The sequence below is a fragment of the Protopterus annectens genome, chromosome 2.part0, assembly GCF_019279795.1.
Source record: "Protopterus annectens isolate FY-2018-M chromosome 2.part0, PAN1.0, whole genome shotgun sequence".
Lineage (NCBI taxonomy): Eukaryota > Metazoa > Chordata > Ceratodontiformes > Protopteridae > Protopterus > Protopterus annectens.
The window spans coordinates 1002717174-1002742633 of record NC_056728.1 but is presented as its reverse complement, the minus strand read 5'-3'; the positions used below and the strand labels follow the sequence as shown (position 1 = coordinate 1002742633).

Sequence of the window (25460 nt, the reverse complement as noted above, 5' to 3'; positions counted from 1 at the left end):
TCATAACTTTTAAAAGTGCTGATGGTTACAGCATGCCCTCAGTTTAGCAACATGCATTTGTACTGGAAAAATCATTAAAGAGAGAAGTTAGAAAGTAATGACACATTTCAGTTTCACACTTCACAACCCTCATAAGATCATTAATAATACTGATGCAAAAAAGTTTGATGCTGTCAACTGTCTAACTTTCTAAGACCAATATAAATCAAAGGTACAATTACCAATTCAACATCAGAATCCAGATATACTATGCACTAAGTCAGCTATGCACTCTGAGCATCTGACACAAAGTTTATGTATCCCCGAATCCAAAAGATAGAAAACAGAGATATGGCACAGTTATCATTATTTGCACAGAGTATTGTGGGGGAGAGAGGACCTAGGCTGGCACAAAAAGTCTTTGAATGTGTGTGAGTAAGAAGGAGAAGCAGGCAGACATTTGGATAAAGTAACAAATGGCCAGTGAGACAAAATGAGTTTTAAGCTTCACGGCTAAACCATGTAATTGTGTTTTGTGTGTGTGTGTGTGTTTGTGTCTCTGTATGGGTCCTGTTGGAGAAATTGGTGTGCAAGTGTCTGCATGAACACAGCCAAGCTCTGTGTTAGTTCTACATCTTGGTATGTCATACAGGAGTGAGTCGTGCATGATAGACATGGCAGTTCATCATTGTCTTACCTGACCATGAGAACTGGCTCTGCCAGGAGTTGCACTGGCACATCCACACCCACTGTCAGGTGCACTGCTACTACCTGAATGTGACTGATGTCTGCTGGATGAGCTTCCCCTCACAAGGATGTCCAGGACCACAATCCCATGGCCTGCCATATCTGGGTGTGGACAGCTCAACCACTGATGGAGCAGTGAAAGTACTGTCATCATGAGAGCATGATTGGGCATGGCCATATTGGCTAACAGCAGATGATGTGGCTGACCTACACCCACAAGGTTGCAATCACCGTCCCAGCAGACGAGCCATCACTGACACAAGCATGATATTCATTAGATCCATTTAATCTGCAACACTGTGGAGGCAGTCACACCTGCAACCTGTGTCACATCTACAAACCTAAGCCTTTCTCTGGTGGACCTATGGAAACAGGCCTGTGCCACCATGGCAGCCCTAAACATATGTCGAGAGTCACAGGAAGAGACACCTGGATCAGGTGGAGGATGGACAGCAAGCCTCCTCCAAGCACCCCTAAAAACCTTCCTGCATGGCACCTCATCCAATCTTTGGCTACGGCCAGAGTCAACAGGCACTGAAGCTGCAGTAACCACACTTCCCTGATTACTTGTCTTACCCTCCACCTGTTTATTATCTAATGGCTCACTGGAATGGGGTAGGCATAATCCTACTGGCTGTGTCTGATGGAATTACTGGCTGTGTCTGATGGTACTGTTGTCATGGTTTGGTGGTTAACTACTGTGACTATAGTGTATAGGGTCCTGGATTCAACAACTGCAAGGCTGTTTATTTGCCACGGTGGTGCAACGGTAGTGTTGTCACCTCACAGCAAGAGGTTCCCCCGTTCGATTCTCGACTGAATCGCCTTCTGTGTGGAGCCTGCATGTCCTCCCCGTGGTCGAGTGGTGTTTGAAAGACATGCGTGAATGGGCATGCCTTCATTGAAGGTTGGGCATCGGGCTGGCACCTCAGCACCATAAAAATTGACTGCCAATCATTAGCAGACCAGAGTTTCACTTTGGTGACCCCTAACCCACAAAAGCCGAAAGAAAACATCAGGAATTACAGGGGTTAGCTATATGTCATCCTCAGTGTCAGATTAAACCTCTGCACCCCTGACACTGTCTGTGTTTGGCCACCATCTTCATCAGATTCTGCTGATATTCTGACATCAGGTGGTAAAATCCCACACTTCCACTGTCAGGATCACCTGTGATAATAAGCAACAAACACAAGAAAAAAATAATACCTACATTACTATAATTCAGTGTATGCTAACAAACTAACAGTGGTGCCAGTATTACAGACAGTACAACAATACACACAACAGTTCTGACACCAACATCACACACACACTAAATATTTATTTGAACTGCTCATTAGTACTGAAATAAAAATGTTTGGCTTGCCATCTGCAGATGATAGCATTCTCCCTATGCTGGATGGTCCAGGAAGAAGTTAAGCAAAAGGTAAGGAGAACATCATCACAATTAATAGTAACACGGGGTAAATTGTTTTGCCCTTTATATGTCCATTAAGTATACTTTCAACAAGAACTTTGCTGACAAGTCCAACCTAAGCCCCATGTGTAATCATAATGTGTTAACTGCAGCAATCTACAATCCCCCAAACAATTTCTTGTTAAACAGAACTAATGTACTGATGTAAATATTTTACTATGCAAGAGTATTTAACAATTGAGAGGCATAAGCCTACCTGGAAGCTCCTCCTGGGACATACTTGCTGTCCCTGAAACAGTAGCACCAATGTCAAGGACATGTTGTTCTGCACTTTCCTGGGAGCTGTCTGGATCCCTGACAGTGGACAGGAACTCTTCATTTACTGTTAGTGGTGGCTGTGTAACAGGCCCCCATACCCATTTAATCATGGGCCACTGCAGCTGCTCACCTCTATGCAGATAAGATCATGTCAGTGGCCCTGTGGTGCATCTGATCATATGTCCTGCTGTGGTCACTTACTGCATTCACATCTGCAACTATCTGCTGCCAAATTTGCATTCTGCCTGGCATATCTCCATGGTCCCCCTCAAGCAGAAAGGCACTATGTCACCTAAACGCTTCCACAATGACCTGATTATCAGGGTCACTGAAAGTTGTTTTTTCTGGAATTGAGATACCTGGGTGCCATAGTCCTAGGTGTCGTAAAACACAACAGAAGGATACACATAAGTATCACATAACTAAGAAATACCTGTTCCCAGATAAAGCAGAAAAGGTAGCATTTCACTATTACCCACTGAAGAAACATAAAACAGTCTAGATATTCTAAATATGAACAACAGGAAGTGTGTGGTTGTAACATATTACATTCACACACAAAGCAAAGCTAGATGCAAAACATTAGCAACATATCCTTGTTTGTGCCAGAAAAAAATGCAGCTTTGCTCCCCACCCCCAAAAGAACAGGCACATGACACATTTTGCTAACAAACCTTCAGTAAAATGCTAAAAGTGCTATCAAATGAACTGTCCCTGAAACATGTGCACAGATTTAACACAGAACATTCCATTTTAAGCTACTGCCAATCATGTATACCTGTGAAATGCTCTGACAAACATGTCCATGCCATCAGTACATGTCTTAAGTAATGCAAGCAGATAACAGTAGCATTTGCTAATTAATATATTACATAAATACAAAAAATATTTTTCTTAAATGACATTTCAACATCCGCAGTATATAGCTAAAAATTGTAAACATAGCTTTTCAAGTTCAGTAGTTTTCTGTGCAGATATATCCCAAAGTAATAGCCTCTTTTGTGTTCTCCACATATAGAAGTCTCCTCACCTTCAGGTTCCCTAGCTACACAGTTGCCTTTTTATGGTGTAGATTCAGAGCTGTTAGCACGGCGAAGATGCAAATGAGGTGTGAACTCATAATTTCTGAATCCCAAATGGTTGGGTCCATGTATCAGATATAAATACAGTGCAGGCACTCCCTCAGTGTTTGTTGCTAATGGATTGTAACTGTGAATGATTACTGGTAGAAGGAAAACACAACAGCAATGCAGACTGCCTTACCTCCAGTGGGTGTATCAGGTTAGACTTACAAAGTGTATATAAGTAATTTTTACCAAGGTTGGAAATGTAAATAGGCAACACACAATTCACAGCTTCTGTTCATTAACATCCAACCTCCCCTTCATTTGTTGACGACTGTATATTATTGCCATTTAATATCTTTACACATTTTAAGGACAAGGGTATAGAATGCCTTACACAGTGCATGTCTCAGATTACTAGTCACGTAAGACAAGAATGAACAACAAACACAAAGAGGTAAGACAGAGCTGCATTTTTGAAAGTAATAGTCATAAATGGTTGTGTGATCACTCAGTGCACAACATCCAAAATTTATACATGTACAAACTATGTGGTTTCTTAGCACTGTGGATGATGTTGCAGTTGGTTGTATCCAGAATGATTTCAGTTCCCTGCTGCAAAGCTGTTTGTGTGGCAAAGAGGAATAAGGCACCCTTACTGTGTTCCAAAGGTTCATTGTAGTGAATCCAGACCTATGCAGAAATATTTCAGGTGTCCTAACAAACATTTTGTAGTGTTTATATCACAGATTGCTTTCTTTATTTCAACTACTTTTCCTTTTTTTTGCAAATGTTTGCATGGTGTGTAGCTTAGTGCAAACAAGGGAAATGGAGAAAATTAATGTCAGGTTCGGCTGTACTTATCTCATTTGTGCAAAGCATAGCAGTGCACAAACCCAGACTAGTGACCCACACAAGAAGCAGACAGATCACCTGCAGACAGATGTAAAAGTGTAAAGGTCAAAAAGAATACATTGTTGCAGTTTTTGCTTTCCATCACGCAATGAGGTGGTTAGCAAGGTTTCCCAACAGCTGCAGTAATGGAACACCTGCAGACAGTACACAGACAGCGAATAACTGAAAATAGATGCATTCAATCACTTTTTAGGCATCACTCACACATGCTAAGTGGCATTGTATGGCAGATGGCACTGATGATATGACTTATGACTTACATGTATGAGGCATTAGACACCCTTAGTGTGTTTTCAGATGTATGACTGAGGATATGTTGTCTACTATATTTATGTAAATATAATTCTGCTATCTGTAGTTGGATGGCCTTCACAACTAAATAAGATGCATACACAACTGTATCTATATACAAGAACTTTGGCAGGTCACACACATACATGTGTAACACATCAAACTGTCAGCTGTATTTATGAATGATCCCTGACTATGTCTGAGCAGCACTTCTTCTGGCAAAGATGGAAAATCAATGCTGTGGAAGAAAATGTTTTGTCCCTTATGCTTATGTTTGAATCCCACACTTTAAAAGTCAATTTTATCAGTGTATAAAGTCAAAAACAAATGTGGCAGGTCATGACATTTATGCCCCCAGTGCATGTAACTCACCTAACAATTACCTTCCAATTTTCAATACATATGTCCAAGCTACATCACCAGAAATCCATCAAACTAAGGTTAAGTGTCAGATTAACCTTCCTATTTCAAATATTTATGTCATTCCTGCTTGGCACTGCTGCACTCCACTTAACATTGCACAAACATGGTTGGCAGAATTCCTCGGGTTTGTGCACTACCATTAAACATGATAACTAGAAATGGCAGAAGAATACCATTTTCCATTGCCTGGAGTTAGTGGGGAAGCTACCTAGTTTAGGGCACAGAGGGGGGATGTTCAGGAGACCAGGATATTTACTGGACTCCTGGTAAAGTGCAACGGCCAAAGGCTTCTGTGGAGGTGGTGGTCCAAATACAGATTCTGCAAATATTATCAGTATTTACTGTAGAAGAAATGGATAGCTATGGTTCTTTCCTACCTCCATCCTGCACATTCCTGTATTGCTTTATCTTTGTTCTTCCCCTTGCTTGCTGCATATTTCACCACTTTCCTATCTACCCCATTTTAACACCTATAGTCTGTTCAAAAAATAGAATCGCACACAATACGCATAAGTACCAGAATAAGCAATGGATCCCTTCATGTTTTGGCTTCTGTGTCTGTGCTGAGTTTGGCATCTTGCCCCAATGCCAAGCAACATTAACCAGCTTTACAGTGCTGTGGTTACCTATGCTCAATGCTGCTCAACCCCACTGCACTTCTTCAACATGCACAATAACATATGCTGAATGTACTATACAGAATAATATGTCATTGCATTATCACTGTTTATTTAAAGGTATTACATACACCTGGATTTGAACCCAGTGTCATCTGGGCTCAAAGAGAAATGTCAATGCATTTACACCTGCTGCCACAGAGTCATCTAAGCAACAAGTGTGTTTCATAGACTCAGTACTAACTCTCAGACATTTAGCAATGTGGCTCACATTTGTGCACTGCTTAACATGTGCAAACAGAGACAGTAATGGAAATATGTATCTCACATGTGCAAACACTTGGCCAACTGTCGCACACACCCACTGCTCTATGCAAAGTCACAATTAGCATGTATTAGTGCTGTTTACTGTCCATTTACTCTTTATGCCATGAAACTACATGTTGAAACATAACAACTGAAGGCCCTATCTAACAATATGTCACATATTTACAAAGCAGCCATGTGTTTCCTCCCCCCCCCATACACTGCAACACTGGTGTCTCAGTATTTTTTCACACATATATTGGGATATCAACTGTTGTGTGATATGCAATGGATGTCAGTCTGGTAACTTGCAGAACTAGAGCTATCTTCACAGCTGAACATGGCTATACATCCATTAACTGACTGTGGAAAGTACTGACCCATAAGCCTAACCAGCCTTATCTTCAAGGCTATGGAAAGAATTATCATGGACCTTATCCACATGACCTTAGGTGACCTTCAACACACTTGGCCTGACCCATTTTCGTTTTGTCAAGGGTAGATCTTGCTTATTAAGCCTAGTGGCCTTATTTGATAATGCCCCCAAATCCCAGATGAGGGAAAACAGGACACACTGCCTATGTTGATTTAGCCAAGGCCTTTGACACAATCACCCATTCAGGTATCATAGAGAAAATCTCCCATATGGTGATTAACCCATACATTATTAATAGATGGGTAGCCAACTGGCTCAATGACAGAATGCACACTGTCAAAGTTGGGGAGTCCACCTCAACCAGTTACCAGTGGAGTACCACAAGGATCTGTGCTGGGCCCACTACTGTTTAGAAACCATTTCTCTGAAGACCAGGCGAAGGTACATGGCCTGTGGCTTACCAGGTTTGCAGTTGACTGTCAAATGGGAACAATCATATAGAGTCCCCCAACGATGTTAATGTATTACAGAAAGGGCTGACACAGACAAATGATTGGTTGCAAACTCACAGACTAAAACTTAAAGCAAAAAAAAAAAAGCTTCATTGTTCCCTTAGGGCTGACACAGACAAATGATTGGTGCCAAACTCATGGACTGAAACTTAAAACAAAAAAAAAGAAAAGCTTCAAGGTTCCCTTTGGCAAAGAAGTACCCCTGCTAATTATGATATACATAGCACCCCTCTAAGCTCAAACTCAGTAGTGCGTGACTTGGGAACACAGGTTAATAGCAATCTAAACTTCGATCACTATGTGTCCATAGTGGTAAAATATGCATTGTACACTGCACACCTCACAAATAAGGGCATCAAATCCAAGACCAGGAAGGTCATAGCTCCTCTCTACCTGACCCTTATCAGACCACTAATTGAGTACAATGCTCCCTTCTGCATGTACCTGCAGCAACCAGAGAAACTATAGAGGTTTCTGACCAGGAGAATCCAGGGCCTCCAAAACATGACATACATGGAAAGATTGAGCCCTGTCACTGTACTCAGTATCATACAGGCTGCTTGCTGAGAGGCAGCCTGTGCCTGGCCAACACAGCAGTATCAGACCATGCCCTACTGGAAATGCTGGACATCTGTAAATCAAATGGGACAATAATAACTTGCTGCAGGAGCTCAACCTAGCCTGTGACATAAACAAAATGTTGTAGAGACAAACATGTCTCCCAGAAATTGACAATTCTCTGGCATGTAAAGCAGTGCGCATCAATGACCCTATTCAACCTTGACAACTGGATGGGTGATAGGGAATTCACCCCAGGGGTGGTACCTATGTCTGTTATGGATGGGGCAGTTGATGCTGATCACAAAATTGCTCTGCTAACAATGACCGTCCAACTATGCTCAATAAGAGTACTTGGGTTTTTACACAGCTAGGCTTGTAAAGACCCTACGGTCATTAGCCTAGTAAACTCCTATGAAGCTATGCAGGCCCCCCAACATCTTCTCTCCTACAGCTAATGTTTATGTCATCCACTAAAATAAGTTGTCCTGCAGCCTTGTAAAAGTCAGACTTGTGGTGTGGCGCTTGCATAAAGTACTGAGCTCAGTAGTCTGTGTAATTAGATAGGTATGGGGTTCTGTTCTCACTGCAGTCAAGTGTGTGTGTGTGTGTGTGTGTGTGTATGTATGTGTGTGTGTGTGTGTGTGTGTGTGTGTGTGTGTGTGTGTGTGTGTGTGTGTGTGTGTGTCTTTCTAGCCAGAAAAGCATAAGTTTGCATCCTACAGTTACCACTCCAATCCCATGAATTGACAATATTTTGACACTTGCACATGCCTACACATCCATTTCATGCAGGCCATCCAACATCTCTCCTACATGCACTGCTCATGTCATCCACTAGAAGTTGTCATGCAGCCTTGTAAAAGTCAGACTTGTGCCATGGAACTTGTATATAGTACTGAGCTCTGTAGTCTGTGCAGATAGGTAGGGGTTCTGTTCTCACCACAGTCAACCGTGTGTATGTGTGTGTGTGTGTGTGTGTGTGTGTGTGTGTGTGTGTGTGTGTGTGTGTGTGTGTGTGTGTCTAGCCAAAAGAGCGTAAGTGTGTATCCTACAGTTACCACTCCAATCCCATGAACTGACAGTATATTGATACTTGCACATGCCTATACACCCATTTCATGCAGGCCTCCCAACATTTTCTCTCCTATATGCACTGCTGATATCATCCAATATAAGTTGTCATGCAGCTTTGTAAAAGTCAGACTTGTGCTGTGGCACTTGCATAAAGTACTGAGCTCTGTAGTCTGTGTACTTGGGAGTTCTGCTCTCACTGCAATCAACTATGTGTGTGTGTATGTGTGACTAGCATGAACAGCACAAGTGTGTATCCTACAGTTACCACTCCAATCTCATGAACTGACAGTATTATAACACTTGTACATGCCTACACATGCATCAGCTTCACAAAGTGCACCCTACCCCAGTTGTATATAACATCCCTAATTGATGTCCTCTGCATTGCTCATGCAAAGATGCTTATGTCACGCAGACATCTTCCCCATTGTTATGCCACCTTGTATGACAGTCACATAGTACACATTTTCACTGTGCAGTCCCTACAGTACCATACTGATATGTGTTTGGTATTGCTGTTACAGCTGTCTTCCATTGACATGCCCTCATCTGCTGTACATTAGGTTGTTTCATTTGTCCTCTTTCCCTGTGTTCATTCCTACAATTCATCTGTGTGTCCCTATTCAATACACATATGGAAGTCCATTTACCCTTACAGATCATTTATGCAACATCGGTACAGAATGCCAAGAATGGGATTTTGCAGTACTTTGCTCTGTATACACTGTCCTGTACTGCATTTGGACTATATTCATATCTCTCAACTGTCCAGATTTTCACAGTATGTCTAGAATTTTGCCTTATATCTTTTGGTCTGTTCCTTATAAAATTTGTGTTTTTTCGGCCATATCACTGGGATGATCTCAGGACTGATGTCACTAGCTACTTAACATGCATTTGAGTTTCAGACTTCGCATCCTTCGGAAACATATCTTAAGATACACCTTGCTATTCTAGTGCATTTCTAAGTGGAAACATGCAAATATGTAGAATATTTCCCTTATTTCTGAGTTATTGTCTCCAATTTTGTTGGGCTTTGTCCTGTTTTCTTGCACTCAGATTGAGAGCTATGGAAACTTACATGTTAAGCCCTGGTGATCATTGTGGCATTCCGCTCAAACACGCTAACTGACTGTGCTCTGATGTAAACAGGATTGCTGTCCTTGTTGGTTTACACAGTTTTCAGCCCAGTAACACTGTTGCCAGTCACGAAACCTCACTTATTTATGTTTAAATGCAGTACATAGGATGCATATGTATATGCAAAAAATAAGATACAGCGTTATTTTGAGAAAGAGAAACAATGAGAATAAACATGATGTAGTTAAAAAAACAAATAAAAAATGTAAATGAATACAAGGGGTTGCAAAGGGACCTCCTATACCTGCACTTTGCATTTGTAGGCAGAATCAAAAACAAATACAAATGAAAAAATTATAAAAAAAATCAAAGTACAAATAAAATTAGAGTTGAGGAGCACCACCTGAAACCCTTTTCTATTCTATTTCCTGTTATTGCATTCTCTGTTGATTGCTGGCTGCTTTTTATAAGTTTCTGTATTTTTGGAGATCTTCCCGAGACTGATGATGTCCCTGTCCCATAAGTAGAATACCAACAGGTTTGTCTGCAAATGATCAGTTCCCATGACACACTATCATCATTTGTGTTTGTTTTATTGAGGAAAAATCAACAAGTTCCCTGCTGTGGGCACTGTGTTCTTATCAACATCCTTCTCTGTGAGGCTGGCAAACTTATCAGGCCTTCTTCAAACAGAAGAAGCTTTAATCAGTGGTGTAAGGGACATCCCCTCTCTCCAGTAAGGGATTCATACATGTACTACCTGCAACAAATAAGCATTATTAGAGCAATCACCATTGTAGAACTATGGAGAAACCTAAAAATGTAGTGTCTAAAGAATCCACATGTAAATGGCACATGACTACTTGTAAGGTCTCTTAAGAATTTGTTCTGATCCTGAAAGTCAGGTAATGAGGACAGAGTTAGTGCTTACTAATCTTCTGCTTTTTTTAAAGCCTTGCTTTCAATTATTTCTGAAAGTTCTATACTGGTTCTATGCTTGTTTATAAAGGGAAAGATTTGTCTTAAGTCTAATGAGTTTTATTATTCAACTTTGAATACTTGCAGATTGTTGTTTAGCTATTAGTTTAATATTGAATTTTCTTGATGTCGCGTCAGCTGTGTAGTGTGCATAAGAATAACTCTTACAATTAACTGCCTGCCTCTGTTTATTTAAGTAAACACAATTTCCTCTAGATTGCTTTTATGAAAACTTTGGTGGAAGATGCTTTTTTTTTTTTTTTGCTTATGGGGAAGAGTAAGATTTGCACGCTGGATTAAAAAAAGAAAATAACATTTGATCTAGCATCTCTAATAACCATTAGCCTTGCAACAGAGCACACATTTGTGAAGCAAAACATAGTTTTCTTTGTAAATGATAATGCATTCTCACAATGGCAAACATAATTATAAAGCATTTTACACATTTTTCTCATATTATAGTTTAGTGAAAGGCTGTGTACAATGTGGCTTCATTTACCTTTATCTTTTTAACTATTACTTACAGTCTTTACATTTGATACAGCTAGATACAGCTTCCCTTTTCTCGTATGTTTCCTTTGAAAGAACAGTAACATTAAGCTTTTACAATTTTCTTTGCACATTAAAATCTTGATGTGGTAATATATAACCCTCACTACAGATAATATTTTATGATAATTGTTTCAAGGATTACCATTTTCATAATGTAGAATGTGATATAACCATTGGATAGTAGAATTATCCAGTTTCATTACAGCGCCAAACTCTAGTTACAGATTTCACTTGTGTTCATTTAATGTCAATCAGAAGAGAGTTTTGAATACAGCTTCATCATGCTTAAAACTCTTCTGTTAATGTTTTTACTTTCAGTACCATGGGATTGTATCTCTGAGGGTGGAGGATGAAACTAATCCATCTGCTCCAGACAGGAAGGCAAAGATACTGGTGAGGAATCGAGGACAGCAAAGACCTCATGAAAGTTTTTCATTGCGAACAGACCATGTGGTAGCAGATAAAACAATATTAACTTCACAGAAGCTACTCAGAAGACAGGTACTCAGAACTACACATCTTACAGAATATGTGCACAATTCTCAATGTTTATGTTAATGATATAGTTGTGCTTTTCTGTAAAAATTAATATTGATAGAGAAATTAGTTGTAGAATAAATGTCAGTTCCATTACAAAAGAAATGTTCTCATACAGCAGCTACTAAGGAATGCCTAGTTGCATACTCTTCATATTTCTGACTTTCTATTGGGAAGTCTGAAGTGTAAGGTATATTTTAAATGTTAGTCTAAACAGAAAAGCAGTGAAATAATGCTGTCTTCATCAATGTGTTCCAGACTGGGAGTGTTTGAATCTGTTGCTATCTTTATAGAACAATCCTGATATGAACAAGAAAATGTTCCAATATTTAGCTAGAACATGCTTTCTAATTGGACAACACAGTGGTGCAGCAATAGTGTTGTCGCCTCACAGCAAGAGGTTCGGTTCGATTCTCGGCTTGGGTGCCTTCTGTGCAGAGTCTGCATGTCTTCCCTGCGTTTGTGTGGGTTTCCTCCAGGTGCTGCGGTTTCCTCCCATGTTACAAAGACATGCATCTGGAGCATTTCTCCCTGGGCCTCCACTGAAAATTGGCTTCTTTTCAAGTTGGGCTTTCCCGGTGAACAAATGTTAAATAAATAAAAATAAATTTCTCTTGTCTGTAAATACTGCAGAAAATGAGAATTCTGCAATTCAATGAATTTAAACCTGTGCAAATATTTCTCGCCTTCATAAAATCTTCAAAGACATAAAACTTGAAAAACAGACAAAAAAAAAAAACCAAGAATAATACTTTCTTAACTAAGCACTTTTGTTCTTCACAGACTTTATCAGAGTTGCAAAGACAATAAAATAGAAATTATTTACACATCAATCAATCAAAACCATAAATAATTAAACAATACAACAATTAAATACTCCTTAATTTAATTATAACTTCTTAGTCTTTTACCTTTAAGGAAACAGTTAATATTAATGACTTCATTCAAACCTGGAAATTTGTTAGCCCCCAACTTCATTTGCCATAAACTTTCTTTTTGCTCTGTAACAATTTTATAATCGCTTCCTCTACTACTTTTTTTAACAATTTGTAATCCATGAAATAAAAATTTATTATGATCTGGAAGCATAGCTAAATGTTTATATAAAGCATTACCAATCTTAGCATTTTTAATGTCATAATTATGTTCCAGAATACATTTATAAAATTACTGAGATGTCAGTCCTACATAAAAAGCAGAATGTCCTTGAGAAATAGCAACACAGACAAGACATTCTCTGAAATAAGTGAATTTCAGTTTTGGCATAAGTAATAAACTTATAAAACTACATACACTATAAGTCATACAAGCAAAAATACCAAACTCTTTTTAGTTTCATTATGAACAATATGAAACTTATCACAATCTAAAATATTTTTAAGGTATTGTTTTTCTTAAATACTATCTTAGGTCTTTCTGCAACCACCTTAAATAGTTCTGGATCACCTCTAATGATATTCCAATTATTAACCAAAACAAATTAAAAATATATATTATCTAACAACATGTCAAAAACACAAGAAGAATTGTATGATGGCATATCTTCTGATTTATGACAGGAATTTTATAAAAAAAAAAACTGCCCTTAAAAAAGGTGTATAATTGATATCTCTTTTTTCCAGAACTTCACAAATTTTAAAATCTAAAATATAGGTCTTATAACCTTTTTCTAAAAATATGTTTTTGATTTAAAAAATAAATGATTGTCTTTGGTGATCCTAGAAGCTCTAACAAATTGATTTTTTTTGGAATATTGTTTTAGTGTGATGATGATTACTGTCATAAGACAGTTATTAGCAGCTATGTCTTTTCTGTATGTAGAACTACAAAAATATGTTTGAATATTTCCAACACAAATATCTAAAAAATGAACTTTCAAACCGCATCCACTCTTCACAAAATTTTGAAAAGGTAGTAATAGAGTTCATTTCTTCCAAAAAAAAAAAAAAAACTCACAGAAATCAATTGAACCATTTATTACAAAAAAAAACCAAATCATCTTTAAGTCTAAAGTAATGTTTAACATAATTATATTGTTCCAGGTGAGAGAGGATTTCACATTCCCACCATACTAAAATAAGGTTAGCAAACGAAGTACAACTGCCGGCCCATAGCAATGCCTTATAATTGTTGACAATAAACATTGTTAAAAAATACATATATATTATTTAAAATGACAGCCATAAGTAAACAAATTGTATTAATTTTAAAATCATGCCAATCAGTATTACGAGTTAAAAATAACCTAAAAAATTCAAGTGCTTGAAGCATAGTGATAGCTGTAAGTAAAAACTGTATATCCACTGTAAAAAGTGTATAGGTTCCATCATCAATAACAAAATGTCATAGTTTGCATAAAAAACTCCTGAATCTTTTATATAGTAACATAAATTTTGTACTAATGGATTAATCAAAGAGTCTGTATAAACAGACAATACCTGTGTCACTGACCCAGCAGTTGATACTATGGGTCTATGGGGGGGGGTGTTACACATTTTTATGAATACATTTTTATGAATCGTAGGAATACCAAATAAAACTACAATCTTTGGTTTCTTAACCACTAAACATTCATAACTTTCTAAATCAATATAACCTTGTTCAAGTTATTCAAGTAATATATTATAAATACATTGAAATTGCTTGTATATATATATATATATATATATATATATATATATATATATATATATGTCATACATGTAAAATGACGTCACCTTTTTGTATTCAACTTTATTAGCTACCATTATTTGCTAGAATATAATCTTTAGTGTATATAATGACCATACCCCTCCTTTATTGGAATTCATTAAATGTAAATCAAACCTACCAACAAGTTCACGTAAGGCCTTATTAAAAAAAACTTTTTAACAGCAGGAAACCTTTTAACAGTAGGTCTTTTCAAACCTGATATAATTTGCTCTTTGCAATTGTTTGCAAAATCTGATAGCATAGGTGTAAGGGAGGGGATTATAGGTAGAAGATTTAAATAACATTCTGTTGCTTAATTTAACATTATGCAAAAAAAGAAATATTCAACTTACAAACATACAATTTAAAGTCTCTTAAAACACAACAAAAACTGGCTCTTCTGACAGGACTAAAGTTAAACCTCAAGAAAGAATACTGAATTGTGCTTCCATAAAGTTTTCATCAGTCAAATTGAGAATGTAACTGTTCAGATTAGTTTTAGAGTTCAGTGTTGTTGACAACCTCTTCCATGTCTGCGTCCTCTCCTTACCTTGTAGTTCCACTTATTGATTCCCTCAGCCTCCTTTGCCTAACAGTGTGACTGAGCAAGTCACTTAATCAGACACAGCTGGGCTGAGTCTGAAAAAGGTCCATGGAGAGGAGTGTTCTACCTTGGAAAACATATGCAAATAAAATAATACAGAATACAATTAGAAATGGTAAAGTTTCACACTCCTTAAGTTGGTATTAACAATTTAATAAAATGCTTAAAACTCTTAATGCAACTGTGGATATCAGACTACGCTTTCCCCTTCATTTCATTGTCCAGCCTCATCACATTGCACATTTAAATGAGGTGATTATGAGAAGTGCTTTTCAGTGGTAGGAGTCTATAGACGGATAAGCAGTTTGGTATATGATATTAAGTCTGCTGTAAAACTCAGCTACAGAAATTGTCTGTACAAAAATCATTTGAACAAATTTATAAAACCTTTAGATTTGCAAGACTTAGAGAAAGCTCTCATTCTTATGACATCAGTTTTGGTAGGTGCTACAATCAGTACTTTATAAGTATTAGATGAAGAAGATGAAGCAAAACCATGACTGTAATAATTTCAATTATTTTTGCATTATAAGTATGCAAATCTCTGGAGAATGCTCTAAGCATTTTTTAAATCAACATACAAAGAATATACCCTGCTATTTTAATTGCAAATCAACTTGCTTTGAATCATTCTATGTCAAGATGATTAAAAACATGTTAAGGAAAAATATGTGACCATTATTACACAATAATGATCAAACATGACGATAATGTTTTGCATAAAAATTGCAGTTGTTTGTGCTAATTTTAAAAAGTTTCTATTCTTCTTGTAATGAAGTCAAAGGTGATATAACAGATCATTGCACCGGGAATTGATTGAGTTATAGGGAATACTAATACAATTAGGATCATAGAAGGTTACTAGGCGATTGGCCCTGAGGCCCTTATAAACTTAGCCAGGAGTTTAGCCCATGTTTAGACAAATCAGCATCCAATGCCCCTGTCCAGCAGGGTCATGGGTGGAATCCCAGGGGTATATTTTCTGTTTCCCATCCAGTTCTCCAGGTTGTGCTTAAAAAGGGGTAAAGAGGTACTGTGCTTGTTGTGGAGAGGGAGCCTATTCCATAGATGAGGAAGTCTCTGCGACACAAATCTGTCCCGCAAAGAAGTCTTGTTGATGTCACAGACCAGGTTGATGCCACGTATGTGGGTTACTCGAGTGGAGCTTGACTTGTGGATATGCAGCAGTCCCATCAAGGTGGGGTCCATGAACACCTTGTATGCCAGACAGAGGTTACCTCTGAGGAGTCCATATGAAACTAAGTAGAGGGATAGGGCTTTTAGCCTATCTGCATATGGTAGATATTTGAGGCCCTGGATTCTCCTGGTGAGAAACCTCTGTGGTCTCTCCAGCTGGTGTATGTGCTTTGCGAGGGACATGCCGAAAGGTGCACTCTACTCAATAATGGGCCTTATAAGGGAAGAATACAGGGATGTTATGACCTTCTTGTCCCTGGATGAGATGCCATTACTTATGAGGTGGGCCATGTAGAAGGCTTTCTGTACCACAGAAGCAACATCGTGGTCAAAAGTCAGGCTGCTGTCAACCTGGGTGCCCAAACCCCTCACAACTGACTGAGTGCTTAGAACATTGTTATTAATGTGATAATTTGTGGGGACGTCACTCTCCCCAAAGGGGATGATGATGCATTTTTTGGTATTCTGCTTAAGGCCATGTTTCTGGTACCAGTCATTTGTCTGAGTGAGACCCTCTTGGAGGATGTCCACATCACTAGGGAAATTGATGACAGCACCCAGCTTGCAATCATCTGCAAACCTGGTCAGCCATAGCCCACTGGTTTTGGCCTGCACCTCAGAAAAGTATATCCCAAATAACAGAGGCCCAAGACCGAACCATGGAGTACACCACTTGTTATGAGTCTACTGCTTGAGGTGGCTTCCTTTATTTTGACTACGTGGGTTCAGTCAGTGAGCCAGTTTGCTACCCATCTGGTAACATATGGATTGATGCCTAGTTGAGAGAGTTTATCTATTATGCCTGAGTGTCACAGTACCTCCTGGTCTTAAAGACCACATCATTTTTAAAGTAGTTTTGTAAAAGAAGTCCGTTAAGGATTGTTACATTTTACTGTTCTTATATGCAAAATTTGTTTTTACCAGATGATTTACTGTTACGTGATTGATACTATTTAATTTAGAGTGATGTCTTTGCACACCAGTCTGAAGAATTGTCATGTGTGAGAGAGAACTGGTGGGCTTATGATTTTACTGAGAGTTTATTAAACCCATTCCCTTCTATTCCTAGATAGTTTCTTTTGGTTGTTTTTGCTAATCACACATATAGCTGTCAGTGATGCACTTTATTCTACATACACTAAAAAAAAGGCATATAAGGCACCTTGATTGTCTCCTTTGCTCGTTTATTATGTATGTTTTGATTCACATTAAGAAAGAAATGTAACAGTACAGAAATCCAAAAAAATGAACATAAAACTGAAGTATTCCTCAGAAGTTCAGTAATGAGGAATGTACCACATACACTGATCAAAAGGATGGAAGAAAGCTGTAAAAATGTACCACCATCATCTAGAAACTCATGCTTTCTGGACCCCTAGAATGAATTCTAGCTTAATTAAGTGATTTCTTCCAGAGTTATTACAGTACAATCCTGGCCACACACCCTTGTTTCCCAGTTTGGGCATCTGGAAAGGTGACAAGCTTAATTTACCCGTAATACTCTGCCAAAAGTAACCATTCAATTTGATGTTCCTGTCTTACTACAACCTTGAGAATTGAAGAAAAAAATTAAACAGTCATCTTCAGAACCATGAGCAATGGGACGATGTCTTCTGCATATTTAGAATCTTTACTTCAGGTAAAGCACCCCAACATTCTGTTGGATTTTACCATTACACTCTCATAATACACAGGAACATGCAGATATAATTTTACTGAATGGAGACAAAAGTAGATTTGTATGTACATTTGAAGTTGTTCTTGGAGCTCCCTCATGTACAAGGAAACAACAGCTGACATCAGTCTACTCTCTGGCACTATTCAGCCTTCAAGTAGAATATTGAGAATTCTTTCCTGGGGCTGCTTGGCACATCTAACAGTTCTCTCACCAACATCTGTGTTTACTCCCCAAATGTTTACGACCTTTTTCACAGTCACTTCACATGCCGCCTTACTCACCATCCATGTATCCTTGTTGGCTTTACCATTCTGTGCTTATACAATTCTTTTCTTTTGTTACATAGTTAGTAAGTTAAAGGATTTATTAAATATCTTCATCTCCTGTCTTTCATAATCCTCACACACACACACACACACACACACACACACACACACACACATATATATACTGCTCCAGTAATCCAGTCTATGGATTATTTTAGTGTCTTCTAAATTCCTTATGTAACAGAAATTATTTACATCCATCCTGTATTCGTGTAGCCAATTCTTACTGTAAAGTTACTTTGACCTGATGTATGATGGCAATTTCCTGTATTTGGCCACTTCATATGCCTTTATATCATTTTATGTCTACTTTTCACCCTCAGGTATGCTATGCCTTTTTATCTATGTGCATGGTATGTTTATTTAGTCTGGTGATGGCAGGTGACTTTGTCCATTTCAGTTTTACTGTGACAAGGAATGCATTAGGACAGTATAAGAGGGGTAAGGGGAGGAAACATATGTTGATTGAGAAATATCTAAGACTTGTCATTTGGAGGTATGCTACCCTATGTTTCAATTCCTTAGCCTTTTTGGTGGTCTCATTTTTTCACACTTCCCTTTTCATAAAGGCATCCATCCCCATAATTTACAGCTCATCATTTTCTTAATGCATCCTCATTTCCTCTATTGTTGTTAGCTCTACTCACCTATCTGTAGACCTCTTTATCATATTTCTCAACAGGTAGACATTTACCCTCCCATATTATGTCCTACACCTCTGGTATGGCTGCCATTCAATCCCTGCCCTGGGGACCATGAGCCACAGCTCCATAATCCATTGCCTCTACTGACCAACACCTTCTTCACAACAGGTCAAGGATGTCACCTTTTGGGTTCCATCATAGATTCTGGTATGTCACTTCTCATCAGTACTTTGAAAGTAGGTACCTTCCAGTTTAGTTTAGTATTCCTGGACAGCTGTATGTCTATTAGCAGCATTTCAAATGAATTTAATGCATTGTTAATCTCCCTCGATCTCTTTAATTTAATACATTCATACATATGTTTGTCACACTAGAAGTTTTTCATCACTATGAACATTTTCTGTGTGTGGTGGCATGGCAGTTGTCGCCACCTCAGTTAAGCCGTGTGTGTGACGACGTGAATGAATAAAATCCAGACGTGAAAGGTTTGTCGTGTTCGACAAAGCAGCATGGCGAAAAACTCTATACCAATCATTGGCGGACTGAAGTTCCACTGTGGCGACCCTAACCAGAAAAGCCGCGTAGGCCCGCAAGCCAGCATGTAAAACTCTACTGCCAATCATTAGCGGACCGGAGTTCCACTGTGGCGACCCCTAACCGGGAAAAGCCGAAAGACACACACACATGAACATTTTCACCTTTGCTCACTTTTTAGATGTTCTTCGTGTTTCACTGTTGCAGTCATTACATTTGGGTAATCCTGCTGGCAGGTTGCCCTCAGTCGGCCTGAATTCCAAAGTCTTGGGTCCTGCGTTGGCTGCTGTCGCCCCTTCCCTGATGTCAGGTCGTCAGGGGTATAAAAGAAGTAGCCGATGCCATTTTCTTCAGTCTTTCTTGCCGCGTGGTGCCCTAAGGAGAAGCAGTTCACAAGTGCCGGTCGGCTGACTCCTGAGATTTTCGTGTTCGAGTTTCAGACCCGAAGTCTTCAATAAAGCTAAGTACCCCATTGGGGAAACTTTTTTCTTGCTCCAGACCGATGTCAGAAAAAGTTACTAATTGTATTTCTTGTGGAATGCAAATACCTCATAAGAATTTTCATTCTTACTGTATTCCTTGCCTAGGCCCTGATCACAACGCAGTATTAAGTGGCGGTATGATTTTGCTTTAAACTATTTTGTATGTCGGTTTAATTATCCAGAAATGTCATCGGATAGACATCCGAAAAAAAAACGCAAAGAAAAGGAGAGAGATAAACAACCGAGGTCCAAAACCGATGACAAAGCTTCTCCTAAGCCAGTCACCTGTTCGCCGGTTCTCAGTGAGGCGCTTTCGCAGCCCCTGATGCCCGCTACTTTAGAGTCGCAGGCCGCTACCAACTCCCATGTGGAGTCGGCTATGCCGCTGGATACTCAAGGTATTGGAGCCTCGGACACCATTCCCTCAGATGGGTCTGTAGCCGCTGAGCAGGCTCCGGCTTTTGAGGGTGTATTCAGACCTAAACATCTTTACATTAAACCGACTTCAGCTTCAAAGGCAAAGACTATAGCACCTTCTAAAGCAAAGAAACAAACTCAAGAGCCATGTGGACAGGCCTCTATGCTCAAAAAACAGATTCTCAAAATGGCCGAAGACTTGATTACCTTTATCAGGGGTTCCCATCCCCCACCAGATAAGAGGCATAGGCAAGAGACTGACTGAATCTTCAGATCAGGTTTCTATTTCTTCTGATTCCTGTTCTGATCAGGAAATTTCTCTTCCCCCCCATGAGGATTGTGATGCTGAAGAATCTATACCTTCAGCTTCTCCTCCAGAGGACTATTCCTTTGGGGAAACCTTGCATACCATGAGGGAGCATTTCCACAGGGAGAGCCAAGATTTTTCAAAATCTAAAAAGAGGCTCAGGGATTTCCTTTTACTACCTCAACACAGGCTTCTAGCCATTCCTCCTGTGTTAGACATTGTAGATGATGTGTTTTCGGAGTCTAGTCTGACCCCTGACTCCTTACCTCCAGCTCCTGTTAAGCCTGACAGATATTACAGGGCTCCTGACTCTCATAAATTCCTTTTCAAAAACCCTGCTGCAGACCCAGAGACCATTTCACAGGGTCCCAAAGGAGTTAAGGCTTCTGCTGCAAAAAACCCTACCCCCTCTGACAGGGATTCTAGGGCACTGGATAGATGGGGAAAAAAGGTTTACACATCTGCTACCTTGGCTATAAGGGCCTTAAACTGACAGTTTCATATGCTCAAATATCAGCAACATGTCATGGCATTGCTTAAACAGAAAATGTTAAACCCTGAATGTGCAGAAAACAAGGAAATGCAGGATTTATTGCATGCAGCTGAACAAGTTGGAAAGCATACTTTGCAATGTGGTTTTGACTCTTTGGAGGCCTCCTGCAGGGCTGCAGTTACGGGTTCAGTAATTAGAAGGCATGCTTGGTTAAAGGAACAAAGTCTGCCTGATCATGCTAAAGTTAAATTATTAGATGCTCCTTTACAGCATGATACTTTGTTTGGTGTTAAGGCAGAAGAGGTGTTAAAGAAAATGGAGGACAAAGCTAAATCTGTGCAAACTGTCAAATATTTTTTACAAGTACAGCCACCTAGGTTTAGTAGACACTGGCCTACAAAGAATTGGTCCTTTCCTGTGTCAGACAGACCTCAAAGGGGCAGATCCAGATGGCTTAGAGGCAGATCCCAGGTGCAAGGTTCATACAGGTCAAAGCAATGGGGTGCTTATACCTCCAAAGTTGGAGAAGACAAATCACAACCATACAGGAAACAGTCCCAATGACTTCCCCCTGCCGGCACCAAGCACTTATGTCCTGGCAGCACCCTTAGGGGGAAAATTAGCACTTTATTCCACAAAAACTGGCACATTATAACCCAGGACAAGTGGGTTCTAAATATAGTGTCACAAGGCTACAAGTTCCATTTCCATACCCTGCCAAAGCAAATGGCTGGCCAGATCTCCCAAAAAATCAGTGGGCAGAGGTGCAAAAACAAGTCTCATCCCTCATGGACATGGGGGCCATTCAACAAGTACCAGAGCAAGAGCAGGGACAAGGATTTTACTCAAGACTGTTCTTGGTACCCAGAAAGGACAAGGCCTGGAGACCAATACTGGACCTATCTATTTTGAACACATTCCTGGATATACCAAAATTCAAAATGTTGACTTTGCAGCAGCTTCTGCCAATGCTGGGCAAGAACGCTTGGCTTGTGACTTTAGACCTAAAAGAGGCATACCTGCATGTCCCAATCCGACAATCATGCAGAAGATACCTCAGATTCAAGGCTAACTCAATGCATTACCAATTCTCTGCACTGCCCTTTGGCTTATCTACTGCTCCCAGGGTCTTTACAAAGTGCCTGGCACCAGTAATTGCATTTTGCAGACAAAGAGGAATACAAATATATCCTTACTTGGATGACTGTCTAATTCAAGCAGAGAACAAGGACATACTTCTACAGCATCTGGCGTTTGTGAAAAGACTTCTAACATGCCTAGGGTACACAGTCAACGAAAAGAAATCAAAACTAGTACCCTCTCAAGAGATAATATTCCTGGGGGATACAACTGCCCAGATGGCTTATCTCACGCCAGACAAACAAAGGCAACTGACTACCTATTTCAAAATGTTGTCAACAAAGGCCCAGTTATCTGCAAGAAAAATTCTTCAGGCTTTGGGCTTCATGGCATCCTGCATCCTACTAATTCCATATGCAAGACTGCATATGAGGAAACTTCAATGATACCTAAAAAGTGTTTGGACTCAACACTGCCACAGCCTGGAAACAATGATCACTCTCATTCCCTGCCTGCAACAGGAGTTTCAATGGTGGGCGAAGGCTTCTCACCAGAACAAGGGGACAGCCATTCACATTACCCCCAGCTAGGCAGATACACACAACGGATGCTTCAGATTATGCCTGGGGGGGCCCACATGGCAGGAAGATGCATTCAGGGCACATGGTCCTCAAACCAAATGCATCTACATATAAATCAAAAGGAGATGCTAGCTGTTCAAAATGCCCTGACAGCCTTCAGGGACCTACTTCATCCGGGACAACTATTGATAAAAACAGACAACACCACGGTCATGTGGTATATAAACAAGCAGGGGGGCACACATTCTTACCCCCTTTGCAGACTAACCATGACTTTGTGGGGCACAGCATTGACTTACCAAGTACATCTGCAGGCACAATTCCTGCCAGGAAAGGAAAACATTCTGGCAGACGAACTATGCAGAAACCTCATGGATCCCCATGAGTGGCAGCTGGATTCACAAGTCTTCAGCATGATAACAAGGAAATGGAGGATGCCCGGACATAGATCTATTTGCCTCCCCTCATAACTACCAACTAAAAAGATTCTGCACAAGGACTTATCACAGACAAGCATTGAAAGTGGACGCCCTATCTTTCAGCTGGAAAAACCTATCAGTATATGCCTTTCTTCCACTGCCTCTCCTCTCCAAAGTACTCCTAAAGGTCAGACAGGAGAAGCCAAAGATGATACCGATTGCCCCAGACTGGCAACGCCAGTACTGGTATCCACTCTTAAGGAACTTGTCTGAATGCCCAGCTTGGACCTTACCTCAAACAACTCATCTACTGTCCCAGCAAAACAATCAGATCCTGCACAGCCAACTTAGTACTTTAAACCTGGCAGCATGACGGATAATGTAGGCATACAATACACACCTCTCAGTAAAGCTGTGATGGATGTCATTTTGGAAGCCAGAAGGCCTAGTACTAGAAAATCTTATGCTGGAAAATGGAAGAGATTCTGTGCTTGGAACCAGGTACAAGGAACTGATACAGCTGTTTCAAATATTCCTCAGATATTGCAATATTTGACTGAGATGCTGGACAAAGGCCTATCTTTTTCATCAATTAAAATTCATGCCTCTGCCATTTCGGCTCATTACAATACAGAGCCACCAATCTTTTCTCATCCTTTATTAAAGCAGTACCTCAGAGGAGCCAAAAACTTAAGGCCTCCGAGGAGATCACCAATGCCTGCATGGGACCTCAACTATGTCTTGGAAAAACTCACCCTGCCTCCTTTTGAGCCAGCTGCTACTGCTGACATAAAGTTTTTATCTTGGAAAACAGCTCTGCTCCTAGCAATAACTTTGGCAAAATGGGTTTCAGAGCTACAAGCACTCATTGTTGTGGAACCTTTTGTCATGTTTTATCCAGACAGGGTCTCTCTGAGGACAAACCCAACATTCATGCCTAAGGTGGTGTCTACTGTGGCTCTTAACCAAACTATTCATCTGCCAACTTTTTATCCAAATCCACAGAACAAGGGGGAGAGAATTCTGCATTCTTTGGACGTACACAGACAACTTAGATTCTACTTGGACAGAACCAAAGTTTTCAGGAAGACAGAGCAATTACTAGTGGCATATGCTGCAGGATCACAAGGAAAAGCTGTCTCAAAGCAGACTATTTCAAAGTGGATAGGGCACTGCATTCATTTCTGCTATTTACACCATGGCGAGCCAGTGCCCAAGGGCATTAGGCCACATTCAACCAGAGCTGCAGCCACTTCAGCAGCCTTTCTCAGTGGAGTACCAACCAAAGACATATTAGAGGCTGCTACTTGGAGTTCAGTGCCCACCTTTACAAAGCACTATCATCTGCCACTCTACTCTAAATCCAGGGCAGGTTTTGCCACTGCAGTTCTGCAGGGCCTCATAGCCGCTCTTAATGCTGTTTAGCTCCAGCCTCCCAACCATAGCTTTGGGACTCTACCCAAATGTAATGACTGCAACCATGAAACACGAAGAACATAGTACAGTTGTGTACACTTACCATAAACGTAGATGTTCTAGTGTATTCACTGTTGCAGTCCAGGTTACCCACCCGCCATCCCCCTTTTTTCTGCTGGAACTTTCTTTCCTTCTCTGATTTATACAACCTATGTGGTGTATTTGCTTGTAGATGAAGGTAAAGTTTATATTGGTGTATGTATTTTTATATATATATATATATATATAAATTTTGGCTACCCTTTTAGGGGGCACCTGACATCTGGGGCAAGAAAAACTGAAGAAAATGTCGTCGGCTACTTCTTTTATAACCCTGACGACCATCAGGGAAGAGGCGACAGTGGCCGACACAGGATCCAAGACTTTGGAATTCAGGCCGACTGAGGGCAACCTGCCAGCAGGATTACCCAAATGTAATGACTGCAACAGTGAATACACTTGAACATCTACATTTATGGTAAGTATACACAACTGTACTTTCTATGACTAGGTGGCATCCCTTTCCTCACTATCAGTTGGTCTTTATACCCTAGTCATTGCCTAGGGATCCCTGCTTTTCCCTGCTGCTTTAAGTCCAGTTTTCCATTTATCCATCCTTTCCCACCATCTCCTTCTCATCAGGTGCGTACTTATCCATTCCTGGACACACACCCATCCTCCAACTTTCTCTGTCATTCTTAAATACTGTTAATCCAGTTTAGTGTGGTATGTGTTTCCTTAGTGGCTACAGTTTTAATACTTCATCTATTATCAGTCACTGAATGCATACTACTCATTTGTA

The 25460-nt window shown here is 39.9% G+C and overlaps 1 protein-coding gene across 1 annotated transcript in view; it reads left to right on the top strand.

Annotated features, from left to right (window-relative positions):
- The window catches only part of FREM1 (FRAS1 related extracellular matrix 1), a 1066140-nt gene that overhangs the window by 896736 nt on the left and 143944 nt on the right, over nucleotides 1-25460 (top strand). The window contains exon 34 of the mRNA XM_044060374.1: nucleotides 11532-11714. Coding sequence (XP_043916309.1) covers nucleotides 11532-11714 — 183 coding nt within the window. The remainder of the gene's footprint in view (nucleotides 1-11531; nucleotides 11715-25460) is intronic.